The sequence below is a fragment of the Leptodactylus fuscus genome, chromosome 5, assembly GCF_031893055.1.
Source record: "Leptodactylus fuscus isolate aLepFus1 chromosome 5, aLepFus1.hap2, whole genome shotgun sequence".
Lineage (NCBI taxonomy): Eukaryota > Metazoa > Chordata > Amphibia > Anura > Leptodactylidae > Leptodactylus > Leptodactylus fuscus.
The window spans coordinates 52,756,112-52,770,695 of NC_134269.1; the positions used below are offsets into that span (position 1 = coordinate 52,756,112).

Here is a 14,584-nt window from a genome sequence, read left to right on the forward strand (position 1 = left end):
TAAATTATTGTTTAACCCATATCAAGCTAGTTTCAAAAAAACTTTAAGGCTAAGACCCCAGACAGTGGGCAGCAGCAATAAAGCGCTGCGGGAAAAACTGCGGTATCAACACACCATGGTTTTTCCAGCAGAGCTTTTCACAGAAAGTCTGCCGAGCTTTCCTTTGCTTACTTTCTGCTTCCATTATACCTATAGCAAAACCTCTGGTATTTCCGTAGGTATAACTGACATGCTGCGATTTCCAAAACTGCAACGGTTTTGGAAATTGCAGCGTGTCCAATCTGTGTATTCATCCACAGTGTGTGAATGAGATTCACTAGAATTCCATCCACTCTTCAGGGACTGTTTTTTTTTTTTTTTTTCTGCAGTGTTTCCCCCATTGCTAAACTGTGGCGTTTATACTAAGTAGAGCCTCAGCCTCATGGTGTGTTTATATGGTGAATTGTCTTTTTTGATCCACCTCTGATTTTAGCTTTAAAAATGGCATCGGGAAACATGAACAGATAGAAATACTCTAAGGCCACGACCACAAGTTGTGAGTCTGCAACAGTGCGGGGGCTAACCCAATGCAAATTACATGAGGGGAATTTGTAAAGCCAGTTTTGCTGGAGTCCGGTGTAATTTGCTCCAAACGTTGGACAAATTTTAATACACCCGGCACCTCTACAGGTCTTTATGGTTATTTGGCGAGTGCAGGACTTGACAAAAGTGTTTTGCACTGTAGTTTCACTGAGACTCGCAACTTATGTACTGCATTGAGTAGTACTGGAGATCGATTTTACCTAGTGACAGCAGCTCATAAGATTACATACGATTACTTAATATCCATTAGTAGTACTGTACTACAAAATAAATCACAGTGTAGCCCTGGCCCTACAGCTAGTGTCTAACAGGTCCACGACAGAGTTAAAAGATCATTCACTATCAGGGCTTTTCTGCTTCTATGTTGGGGATGGGCTGGTTACAATATAACCAGGATCCTAGGGTCAAAGACACTAATGGAATCAAAAAGTTCTTGCACTCACAGATAAGCGGGGTTGTATGCCAAGGGCACTGGGCATTCCTTCCTTGAAATATAAAACACTGAGAACAGCTTGCCAGTCTGCCAATGACTTCTTACATACTAGGACTGACTGCTCATCTGTGAAGGTACATGTAAGACATGTTTATCTCTGCATGCTTATAGAATGATTTGCTCATCTGTCTATTGTGTATACGGGAGTGTCTTTCTGACTCCTAATTTTTATTTAACATATTAAGGGTAAGGCCCCACGTAGAGGGACGCAGCACTTTTTCTGCATCGTTTTTCCCGCAGATGCTTTAATTATACCTATAAGGAAATTGACATGCTGCTTTGTTTTGGCAAGGTGTGAATGGGATTCTCTAAAATCCCATTCAACTTGCAGTGACTGTAAAACACAGTGGTCATTTCTGTGGTGTATATGCCACATGCGGCCCCAGCCTAAAACTGTTTTGAGATTTTAAGCAGGGGTGTATCTATAGGGGATGAAGAAATAGCACTCACAGCCATGTCCTGATGTCAAGGAGTCCCATATACATTAGACATGAATATTAGAATTTTCACTTTTCCCATTTAATGGCATGTATCATGTACAGAGACAGATACAGGATGCTTTATATTTGTTATGATGTGAATTGAATGCTTTATCATGGGATATGCTTATGAGGATCTGTCACAGGGGCCTGTGACATGGAAGTTCATCACCAATCACTGGACTTTCTCACTGGCGTTATCTATATTGTGACTTCATTGTAGAAGTGCCAGCTATTTTGTTACTTGCACAAGAACTAAAGTGTACATAAGAAGATTTGTTTCAAATGGTCAAAGGTTTGTAGACTTGGGAAGGATCTTACAGGAGGCTGCTTGTCTTCTGAAGTCCCCAATCATTGTCTGCTGTCTCATAAAGTAGAGAACATAGCATTGTGCATCCTTCAGAGCAGACAGCCATGTGTGGTACTTCTATTAGTAAAGATTCACAATACAAATTTCTAAGACATTAAATAATTTCCATTAATTTGAATGGAGATGTTTTTGCAGCGAACTTGATTCAAATGAACAGGACAGTCACAGAAAATTCAGCAACAAGTCTGCCACATGTCTGCTTTTAGAATGTCCATTATAGTAGTCTGCATGTATTTTTATAAAAATGTTAAGCGGATCGGTGTTCAGACTATATTGCCCTATGAGAAGGGCCACATACTGTAAGGACAGGTCTAATATTCTATTGGCCAATGCTGTGCAAATGCACTGGACTCATGAGTTATGGAGGTAATTTATTAAAGAGGATTTCTGATTATATATAGTTCATTTATTGCTGTACACTTGTATGCTATATTTCTATATAGTGAGGCAGAAGTCATCCCTTAGCCTTCCCTACTGCCTCTACAGCTCCTTGTGAAATCAGCAACTCTGCTTGAGTATTTTTCATGGCATGACCCCGTTCCTCCCAGCGTCAGCGTAAACCTAGACTAGACAGCATTATTTGGCTGACGCTAGGTTCACACCTATGTTGGAGAGCCCATGAACGGAGACTTAATCCGCTTAAAAAAGCGCTTACCACGAAAATCCATCTATTTATGAAATCCTATCCCAACAGTGTGGTAAAATAAGAGCAGCGTTTTTGGAAATCGCAGCATGTCAATTATAACTACGGAAACGCGAGCGGTTTCCCTATAGATATAATTGAAGCAGAAAGTCTGCAGAGGAAACCTCTGTGAAATTTCTCCGAAAACTGCTGCGGAAAAAACTGTGATGTGTTGTCACTGTGGTTTTTCCCTCAGCACTTTTTGCAGTGGAACGCTACTGTAACGTCTCTGCCTGTTTGGGTCACTGCGCCACCATCTGCTCGCATGCGACGGTGCAGGAGGTGTGTGCAGTTTGGTTCCTTGCTTAAAGTCTTTGGTTGCACTGTGTGACCTCGGTTCTGTGATTGAATTTCCACCACACCCGTCTTCTGCCCTTGTTTGCCGCTGTTCATGAAGTGATTAATTCTGGTCTTGCCGTGTGATTGACAGCCTATCCACCTATGAACTCCAGGGCAGGTTCTTCCTCCCTATTTATGCTTGGCTAACATTCACACTGGTGCTTGATATTGCCTTGTGCGTACTTGCTTTTTCTCTCGCTGTTATTACATATATTCTAATTCTTAACCTCTGGCTTTTCCTATTGACTATTCTTTTGGATTCCAATTTTGACACTTTATTGCTCGAATGTTACTGACCCCTGGCTAGCTGACCTCCCTTTGTTGTTGTTATTGTCTTGTCTGCGTTTTGTGTGCCACGTATATAGGTAGGGATCGTCCCCAAGTTGCCGCCTATTGCGTAGGATAGGGCCATGCAAGAGGAAGGGACAGTGGGGGGCTTCAGCTTAGGGCTCACTGTCTCTTTTGCCCCTTTCTCCAGGGTTTCCAGCAGCTTCTGGGAAATTGCTGTCCTAGCAACTCCCTAACAGCTACAAGAGACTTTAGCCTAAATAGAGAGAAAAGAAAAACTGTTGAAGTTATTTTAGGCTATATACACGCATATGTCCTTAAATTAATGCGATGTCTGTGTTGTTAATGGACAACAAATGTTCCCAATAATTTTAGTGGGTACATGTAGACATTTGTTTTCTGCCATGGACTGAAAGGGACATCCACTACTTTGGCCATTTTAGACTATGGGTCCATGAAAATCAGGGATGCCATCCCTGTGCTGACTCTTTATCACACATCCAGTACATTCAAAATTATTGCAAAATGGGGTTTTATTCCAACCATGGGCGAAACATGTGCAAACCCCAGACCTTAGTAGATGAAAAACTTAGATACCAAATTTTTGTCTGCATAATGGCTATAGCCATATGAGTAATTCTTAAAGGAGTTGTCCGGGCAAAACTTGGCATTAAATTTAATCTGTAATTAGGCTGGGGCAGTGAAAATTTTTTTTAAAAAAAATTATACTCCTCTTTCTACGATGCTACAGTGCCTCCCAGGGCAGTTCGGTCGCTGGGAGGACACCGGAGCATCGGGGACAGGTGAATAGGATTTTTCTTTTTCACATCCCCCCGGCCTATATATAATCTAGCAATTTACCTGGACAACCCCTTTAATTCTTTCATAACCTCCCTTACACAAATGGTTAACACCCTGATCTCCACAAGATAGGAATATCCATTGTGGTGACTTCTAAGTTCTAGGCATGTGATAACTAACAAAATTTATTTCATTCGGAACACTCTGAGAATTGTGTAGTTTTGGCTTTACTTACTTACAAAGTGGCCTTGGTGGATAAACAAGGCAATTTTTTGGCACAGAACTATATTAGGATTATGGATTAGGATTATGTTCATGCTCTAAAATGATGGGTATGTACTACAGCTAAATATGCTATTGTAATAAGTTTACCTTTACATGTGCCATGTGGCTCTAAATCAGAGCTACAAATATCAGCTTGTTTTCATCATACAACCATTAGCTAATAAAATACATTATATGTGATTTATTCAGATTCGCTCCCGGGTGTCCCTTTCACCCACTGGCTCGCACGGGCTTAGGGCTGATTGATCCTTCTCATGTGGGAGTTTCCTGGGTGAAAGTCATTTTGTCCATTCACCTCGGGTGTGTTTACTTGGATAAGAAGACAGAAAAAGAAAACGGAGAGAGTGAAATCATGAGTCACAACCGCTGACCTGGGGGACACGTACCCTGTAGAGAATCAGTATGTGAACAAGGAGAGATAAGGGGGTGTTTGCAGAAACTGGTCTGACCCTTGTACCTTTGTAGTCAGCGTCATACATCAATCCACAGCTGTGATCTCTATGACTAAGAATATTTTATATACAACAGTGCTTACATTATTGTACAAGTATGGCTTCAGGAGGGAGACTGAGTCACAATGGGCTAACTGAGCCTTGTATACTGCTTTTCTGCTGTTTATGTGCATAAATTCTGTTTGTACATTAAATGATTTGCAAAAAAAACGGGAAATTGTATAGAGCGCTGTTGTGGAACAAAAAGTAACTCTAGGCCGGAGACAAGACTGTGTTTCGACACGGGTGGGGGGGGGGTGTCTTCTTCAGGCCAAGCCTGATTTTGGTTGTAGGGCTTATGCTGGACACCTCCTGCTGGTATATATACCCCTCGTGACACTACAAGGCTTGATTTGGTTCTGAGACTATTGCTGGACACCTCCTGCTTGGCCTGAACAACACACCCGCTGTTGAAACACGTAGACTTGTCTCCACTGTCATTGGAACTGAATAACCACGGCCTTCCAGCCTATAGTTACTTTTTGTGTTGCATCCTTCCACAGTTGCGCTCTATACAATTTTCTGTATTTTTTCGCACCTCATTTTCTGTTTCCACCACCCTTCTTGGCTGGTGTCTGGGTAGGATCTGCAACTGTCACCATTGGCTCCACACCAGAACCCATCTACGGGCGCCAGGTTTTCTTTTTATTGGTCTGTTTGTACATTGTAACGGTGAGCTATTTCATTGTGTATACTTGGTGTTTGTATACGGTGCTGTCTGTGCTGTACATTGTTGAATTTGCACCCGTCACATTTACTGAAATTAAGAGCTATTTCAATGAAAAAGATCTTAACAGGTCAAGTACCATGGTAACATAGGAACCCATCTCTGATATCACCTTCACAATTCTTGCATCCATTGAACTTGTGAGTTTTTGAATAGTTTCTGCTTGAATTTCTTTGTAGGATGATGTCAGAATATATACATGTATACATACATATGGGCATTACAGTCAGTTACACATACTTAGCGTTGAACAAAACAACCAATATAAAGACTGAGTCATGACTGGTGAGAAGAGCGGTGTGTTGTCCTTTGTGTTGTGCTCTGTCTTGTGATCTGTAATGAGGTAATTTCTGACTGCATTTATGGCGTCTGTGAAATCTGTGTTGTTGCTGCTTCTGCTCTGTGTGTGACCAGCAGGGGCAATTCCAGGACCCTGCTCCGTGTGGATCTTATAGACACCGAGCTAGGACCCCTGCTCTATGTGGATCTTGTGGACACTAAGCTGTGTTCAGTATTGCCCATCCTTTTTGGTGCAGGTGGGATATATATTTTTTAATTGTTGCACCTAAACTGTCTCACTGTGTGCATCCTACAGTCACTCAATATATATATCATAGATAGATAGATAGATAGAACATAATTAACAAAGTCAAGTGAATGAACAAAAGAGAAATGGATCCCATCAATATTTGGTGTAACCTTTGCCCTTTAGAGGAGGAATCCTGGAAATTATGATTCGACCCTCACAGAGCCCTGATCTCATCATCATCCAGTCTGTCTGGGATTATGTTAAGAGTGAGAAGGATTGGAGCAAGCCTACATCCACAGAAGATCTGTGCCTAGTTCAACAAGATGTTTAGAACATTCTCTGTGTCGAGTTCCTTCAGAAACTGTTTGCAAGTGTACCAAGAAGAACTTATTGAAGGCAAAGGGGCAGTCAAACCAAATATTGATGGGATTTAGAATTTTGCTTTGTTCATTCACTTTGCATTTTGTTAATTGACAAGAATTATCTCTTAACACTTCTATTTTTGAAAGATTCCTTAATTTGTAGTATTTTTCCATATATCCTACTAATATTATAAGTGTGAAAGTTTGTGTGTTTGGATGTTTGTTCCTCAATCACGCTAAAACGCATGGATGGATTTGCGTGCAATTTTCCACAAACATAGTTTTCCCTTAGGATTGAGTCACAGGCTACTTTTGGTGCCACTAAACAACATGGCTTCCTAGCAGGAGACTCACAAAAGCAGGACTTCTAGCCCCAGCTATAGACTCACACACACTGCCTGGCATTTCCTGCCTCAACCTGCCTTCACACTCCTTACTGTCACCTCAGGAGTAGCCCTCACTCTACTCACTTACATTTACATATAGCTTTCCAATAACACATCACGTTGTCTGTATCACTACATACACAATAAAACACATCACGTTGTCTGTATCACTACATACACAATACAACACATCACATTGTCTGTATCACGACATACACAATACAACACATCACATCACATTTGCTATCCCACCAAACTTTTTAAAGCACTTTTACAGTTTCACACGTCTGTGTCCGCCCAATTCTCAAATCACAGCAGACGAAGTCGCGGGTAAAAGCTAGTATGTGTATAAACACATATATATATTTATTTGTAGCTGTGTACACAGCATTTGTAGTGAGTGTTATTTTACTGTACTAAACCAGTTCTATAACGCTAGATGCCCCTTCGTTCATCTCTCCATCATTCAGGTCCACATGGGGATCCAAAAGGCTTACTCGCGGACCCCATAGACTATAATGGTGTCTGTTGGGTTTCTGCTGGTTTTATACTGAAAATGGACAGAAAAGTTCTCTTTGCAGGACTTCTATCTCTTGCCATTTTAAACGGAATCTGCGGTGGAGTCTCCTATGGAGATTTACCTATAATGTATATACTGTAGGTGTTATAGTTTTATTACAGTTGTACTGTATACTTAGTGTAGTAACTTTTTTATACCACAGTTTTTTACTAATATATAAACTACAGAATTAGCATCAGTTAGTTACAGAAGGTTTTTTTTTTGGTTTTTTTTAAACCTTTTATTTGTGCAATTTCTTTACGGGTTTGCTCAGTAAATTCTATATAGTAGGTTTATTACACTTACAGTAGTTAGAGGAATTCTGTTCATTTTTTTTACTGAAGACCATTCAGAATTTTATTTTTAGTTTAGTGTAAATTTTGTTAACGAAATATGATTTTTTTAAATAGTTTTATACAGTTTAATGTAAATTTAATATAGTAATTGTATATCATGCTATATTTTCATACATGAGCACTTGATCCATTTTAAAAGATATTCTGCCAATAAGGGCTCGTTCACATCTGCGCCCCGGTCTCCGTTTTGCAGGTTTCCATTTCCTGCCTGAAACTGGACAGGGGACGGAAACCTGCAGTCAGTTTTCAAACCCATTCATTTGAATGGGTTTGGAAAGTGTCCGGCTGTGAACGCTGGTGAGCGTTTTGTGCTCTCCGCGGCGAAACCGGGGTTTTTTAACCGGGCACAAAGTCGGACATGCAGAACTTTGTGTCCGGTAAAAAAAAACAAAAAAAAACGGTTTTGCCGCGGAGAGCAAAAAACGCTCACCGGCGCTCACAGCAGGACACGGTCTGCCAGGTTTCCATCTTCTGTTGGCAGAAGATGGAAACCTGGAAACGGAGATTGGGTGCTGGTGTGAACCCAGCGTAACTGTCTTGTTAGAGGGAATAGTAAGGAATTAAAATGGAGTCGCTTCTTTGGGGTTTCCACTGTATTGGTACCTCATGGTCTCAGAAAATGTGATATGGTGCTCGAAAATAAGTCCAACAAAATAGGTCCTTCAAAAGCTGAATGGCGCCCATGTGCCCAAATAGCATTTTATGACCGGAGTGAAGTAAAAAAAAAAAAAAAAAAGTAACAAATTTTATAAAACACTGGTAGTCCCCACTGATCTTTGCTTATTTTTCCAACGTGCTGTACTGACATGGTACCCCTCCAACCAACCACTGGCCTCAATGATCACATATCATACATGCCAGCATCACCATTGAGGTCAGTGCTTGGCTGCAGCACTTCTGTGCCAGTACAGTGTATTATTGCTCCAATAACATGAAAAAGACAAACGTGGACCACTGGGGCAGAGGTCCTGAGACAGAAAGTAATTTAATAGGTGAGGAATGTTTTTTATTTTAAAATATTTCCTGCAGCTAGGTTCATTCATTGGACAACCCCTTTAAATAATAAGCCATCATAATAATACTTGTCTTTCTGACAATTGTGAAATTAAATACGTATGGGTCTTCCATCATATAGCAGTATCAGTGTCAGATATAACCTTTAGATTTGTAGAGACATGCTGTACCAGTAAGCAGATAACTGTAGTCTACCCTACAGGGCACTCACCTATATGACGCAAGAAAGTAGTGCGCACAGTATATGACTCTAGTGAATACAGTAATAATCATTACCTACAATATATGATGTTATATAGGGAAGGAATATGCTAATAAGCTCACCTTGATAAAAAAGGGAAATTTGCTCTAGGGCCACCTTGTGGGAACGTAGCTCTCTGTATATCAATATCTGGTTATCAAGAAACCTGGATGACATGATCTAGGGTTATAACTAAATAAAAATATCACCTAAAAAGAAAGAGACCCATCTGCAGACAGCTGTAATGTGTGAATCAGGGTAGGATGGCTAGGTGAGAGGCCATAGATGTGGATTAGACTATGTCTCCTTAGGCCACATTCACACAATGGAAAATGAAGAAGAATTTAAGGGTTAGTTCACACTGGGAGCGGAAGGGGGGATTTTGGCACCAAGAGTACCGCAGGGATCCGCATCACTCTCGGGCCAAAATAAGACTGTCGCAGCTTCCGACAGTCGCGGCTTCTCCCTCTGGATTAGGCTCAAATGAATTGGCCGACTTCGGAGCGTGCTTCCACGAGGCGGACGCCGTGGAATCCACCTAAAGAATGGACACCTTGCTTCTTTTTTCCGCTAGTGGCAACATGCCGCTAGCAGAAAAAAGAATGCCAGTGGTCTCCATAGGCCACCATTGTGAGGGGGAGGATTATTACGTGGATTCTGCGCCATAATCCGCCGCCTCTGTGCCCGTGTGAACGGGTCCTAAGGCAGACATCCGCCTGAGATTCCTCTTCCTGCCCCCAGGCTCCCCATTATGGTCTTCTACCTCTGATTAGGCTCAGATGAATGGGCCTAGTCAGCAGGGAGCCATGCGTCAAGATCAAGAAGGAAACTTATTCTTTCTGTGTCCTGCTGTGGTCTCTGCCAACTATTGAAAAAAATCAGGAGCAGAATAAGGGCAGAATCTGCCATAGATTGTGGGATGGAGTCTGCTGCAAAATCAGCTGCAGATTCCACCGTGTGAACAGGGCCTTTCATTGTGCTCGTGTTGGTTAAGCTAAAGTCATAAAACAAATGAAACTACAAACCATGGTTTTAGAATAGATACACATGGAACTGTAGGCTAAAGAAGAATATCACTTTTTGTTTTAAAATGGTTTTCTATGAGGATCTCCTGAAATATAGTTTAGAGCCCTCTGTATCCTACCACAATGGAAGTGATCAAAGGCATTAACCTGTGATAGAAGTGTAGACTTTCAGCAGGAATTATAGCCATTTATACCTAGTTCCTGTATATTCACAAGAACACAGTTATAGATGGAAGGATTACTTTTAATACTTGGGTGCCGATACTCAGCAGTCGCTGGTTGTGTGAGGTTTGGAACCCATAGACATCACCAAATGCAAAGTTTTCTCCTCTGACATACATTGTCAGGCCTTTGTTGCAGTCGCCTCCCGGTGGCTACATGTTTGTGGGCTGTTTTGCCTCCAGGTTTGTGTTAAGTAAGTGGAAAGCATGCTCAAGATGGTGACCAGTACGGCCATTAAAGAATATTCCAATCCTACATTGAAAAGCTACAAGATTTTGTTGCTTTTGCTGTATGTTTCGTTCATCATCCATCATTATGTTGAGGCGTTGTCCTGTCAGTCTTGCTCCATTTGACTGAATCCAGTACACGTCACAGTTTATCCTGTCACATCTATCCACATTTGTATCTTCAGTAAACTCAAGTTACGGAGCCCCATAGGCAACCATACACGCCTATACCATAACATTGTCTCCACCATGTTTGACAAATAATGTGACTGCTTTGGATCCTGCGCCCTAGTAAAACTAGTAATTTATTTATTGCTTCATTCTGTAAAATGTAGAATTATAGATATATAGGACATCTAGTAGAATCACAATTGTTATCTTAGTAACTGTAGCAGAACTTAGCACTTGTAGTATGTGTATGTCTATCCAACAGACTCTTCCCCTCCTCTCTCCATAGACTTCTAAATTAGTCTGATAAATGAAGAACAAAGCATTTTTCTTCAATAAACATATTACAACGTTTCTTATATTCACTTATATTATTCACTCATGAAGTTGTTTTATAATTGCGGGTTTTCATCAAGATTTTTTGATACTGTAATTCTTTTCTTTCAATATAATCCAAGTGTTTTTTCTTTACCAAGCCTTTTATGAGACATTGTTTCATGACTCTTATATTGAGGGATTGCCATGGGTCTAGCTTCTGGATCCCCTAGAAATTAGCTGGTGTTGTTGTTCAGAAGTTTTGTAGGGCCATACAAATTGGAGTATTACATGGTGACACTAATAGGACGTATGGCAGAAGCTGTCTTGATGAGACAACCACTCCAAATAATTTGGCTTGTTTCCAAAAAATACTCATAAATAGGCGTTGTCTGGTATTCTTGTAAGTCCCAACCATTTTTGTCCAAAGGTTGTGTCTTGCATTTCAGCTCAATTACTATTTTCTTGACTAGCGATAGGAATACTGGACTCAGCCCATAGACCACCATGGGCAGTTTTTTTTAAAAAAAAACAACAAAAAACAAAATAGACCCCTTTTTCTAATCCCTTAAAATTCCTTTAAATTTTTCTGTCATTCAAGGGACATGACACGGCAATCACGACAGTAGACACTTGGCGAACATGTGTACATGTGTACTATATTTAGTATTTAAAGTGCTGCTCATATACTGTTTTTCAGAACAAACAAGAGTAATTGCAAACATGGCTGACGCAACTACTGGGCAAGATCAGGCAATGGCTGCAGCTATGGAAGCTCAGAAGAAATTGCAAAAAGCTATATATTTCTATCGTACTGGAGACTGTAAGTATTCCTATAGATGGGAATTTATAAAGGACCAGATAAGCTGGCAAACATGAAAATCACGCAGGATGTAATTATTAAAGGCTAGCTTTGTTGGTTTGTGACATGTGAACATGCAGGGCCCTTCTTTTGTCATGACAGAAGGGGGTCACTGGCGCTCATAATCTGAGCACCCAGAGCTTGTACGTCTGATCCTAAATTTCATGTTCAAAGCTATGGAATGGCAGCTACAAAGATTTAGCTACATTGGTTATTGCAACTGTTTGCTGGTGTCATTTGAGCACCTTATTTCAATACAGTATTATGTGAACACTATCCAACTGTATTATGTGGGCACCAGTGGCGTAACTACCGCCATAGCTGCAGAGGCAGCTGCCATAGGGCCCGGGACATTAGGGGCCCGGTGACAGCCACTACCGCTGCTATCATTATACTCGGGGGGGGGGGGGGTCTTTTCGGACCCACGAGTATAATGATTGGCGGATCGGGAGAGGTAAGAAACATAAAAAACACTGTTACTTACCTCTCCACAATCCTGCCAGGCCTCCTTCCTGACATCCTTTCTGACATCACATGAACCCGGCCTGCGTCCCGGGTCATGTGACGTCCGACGTCATAGAAGAAGGACGGCAGCAGAGAAGACAGCGTAGAAACCGGGGGACAGGTAAGAAACAGTAGGTTTTTTTTATGTTTTTATTCTCCCGGGTCTCTGATTATTATACTCTGGGGTCTGAAAAGACCCCAGAGTACAATAATTGTTTATGGGTGTCCACTATGGGCTATAATACTGTGTGCAGGAGCCACTATGAGGGATAATACTGTGTGCAGGGGCCACTATGGGGGATAATACTGTGTGCAGGGGCCACTATGGGGTACAATACTGTGTGCAGGGGCCACTATGGGGTACAATACTGTGTGCAGGGGCCACTATGGGGGATAATACTGCGTGCAGGGGGGACTATGGGGGATAATACTGCGTGAAGGGGCCACTATGGGGCATAATAGAACGCGCAGGAATGCGTAGGAGGTGGTCGGTCAAGGTCTCCGGTGTCGGTCGGTGGGGGGGGCCTCATGTCAAAAGTTTGCCACAGGGCCCCGCCATTCCTAGTTATGCCACTGGTGGGCACTATATAGTAAATCATAATGGAGGAGACATCAATAGAAAATATTGCTCAGGTTACCAGGCTTGCGGAGTTCATTTATAAGGTTCTGCAATTATTGTTGTTTCCATTGACAGTGACAGCCTGGAATTATTCTGTCCTGGCCCTATCCTTTCTTGGACTGTTTTTGGGATTATTCCTCCTAAGTAAGAATATCTTAAACAACAGGTAAGATTCAAGATTTTTCTCCAGAATGCCAAATTCTTAAAAGTGTCATTTTTATTTCACACTGACATAAATGGGTTCTGTTTTTCAAAAAGAATAGTTTTCACTTCACATGGCATAATTTCACTACAGTTTTAGCACCACTGGGTTCTTCAGTGGATATATTGTATATAAATCAGTAACAATTTGCTTTTACAATTGACACAACTTACCAGAAATTGGCACAACATGGCTGATGTTGAACGGTATCTGCCAGACTCCCACACACTTCAATGAGTCTCAGATACTTATGACCCTATCATTTCTAGGTACTAACCATTGCATACTTTGAACACATAAGACAAAATCTGGCCTTGCTCAGCTTCTTACGCTTGCACGTTCTTCCCGCTTCCACATCAAGATCACCAACCCCTTGACACATTCCAATTTTTAAGTCTACTATGTGACTCTACTCAGATTTCTTACTTATTTCTCTCCTTACATTGCAGAAAAAGGAAAATGATGGCTTTGTATAATAGCGTGCCTGTTAAAAAAGATGAGGAGTCTGATGGTAAACAGGCTGTGCTGACGCTGGAGAAAGAGAAATCGCAAGAGGACTCTGCATTTAAGAAGGAAGTTCTACCAGGTGACATCTCCGTACAATGGAAGGACGGCCAAATCACTTCTCTCTACACAGATTCACCAGAGGCAGATGTATAAACTACCAGGACAGATTTCTTTCATTCCCACTAAAGAGCTCCAGGTCTTCTTCAGTTGTCCTACCCAATATCTCAGACCAGTGGGATAAAGATATTCCTACAATCTTGTTCTACTTGGGACTTGCTGGATCAGCTCAATGTCAGATTGGGCTACTGGATGAATGTATTTTATACGTAATGGGTCATTTCTTGGTCAGAGTTTGAAGGTACCATAGATCCGGTTTTCCTATATTTATTACAGTTTATGCTTGTAATAGGCAACAAACAATTTTATGTTACTTCCTCTCTGATAATAACATGATGGCAGAATTCAGTCTCCCTATATATACATAATTGTTATATGTTTTATTATGGCCAGTATAAGGTCATCCCACTGTGTCTCCCAAAAGGTCACCTACTATTGTACATCTTTTTAATGCCTTCTCCCTTACTAAACTAAATATCACATGTGCTCGGGGTTGAGGTTTATGTTGTCAAAGGTTTTTTGTCCATAGGCTTCAGCAATTTGGATCTTGTATAAATATACATTTTATATACGTAACCATTTCATATGACCCTATTTTTCATGTAGAATAAACATACATTTCGCCTATGTTGTTTTAATACTTGTTTTCAAAACTGATTTGTATATCTGTGAACCATGCTGACAAGGCTTTAGTACATGGATACATGAACAAACTATCCTAAAGGATGCCCATGTGACTGGGTTTTGACCTAGTAATGGAATCCAAAAGTCCAGAAGAAGACAAATCCATTTGGAGCTGACTTGCTTCTAAGGTCTAAGTATTATGTGTTGA

The 14,584-nt window shown here is 41.1% G+C and overlaps 1 protein-coding gene across 1 annotated transcript; it reads left to right on the forward strand.

The window, feature by feature from the left end:
• Window positions 1-1,111: 1,111 nt before the first annotated feature.
• SLC51B (SLC51 subunit beta) lies at window positions 1,112-14,371 on the forward strand. Its single transcript, XM_075273191.1, has 4 exons — window positions 1,112-1,149; window positions 11,642-11,764; window positions 13,002-13,092; window positions 13,578-14,371. Exons 2-4 carry the CDS (start codon window positions 11,665-11,667, stop codon window positions 13,786-13,788), a joined length of 402 nt encoding a protein of 133 aa, XP_075129292.1. The 5' UTR covers window positions 1,112-1,149; window positions 11,642-11,664; the 3' UTR covers window positions 13,789-14,371.
• The last annotated feature ends 213 nt before the right edge of the window (window positions 14,372-14,584 follow it).

What these genes read in the sequence shown, in the direction of transcription:
- SLC51B (XM_075273191.1), top strand. Translation starts at nt 11,665, where the DNA reads ATGGCTGACGCAACTACTGGGCAAGATCAGGCAATGGCTGCAGCTATG. An exon ending in TTTCTATCGTACTGGAGACT is followed by an intron (nt 11,765 to 13,001) that starts GTAAGTATTCCT and finishes TTCCATTGACAG; the next exon opens with TGACAGCCTGGAATTATTCT. An exon ending in AAGAATATCTTAAACAACAG is followed by an intron (nt 13,093 to 13,577) that starts GTAAGATTCAAG and finishes CTTACATTGCAG; the next exon opens with AAAAAGGAAAATGATGGCTT.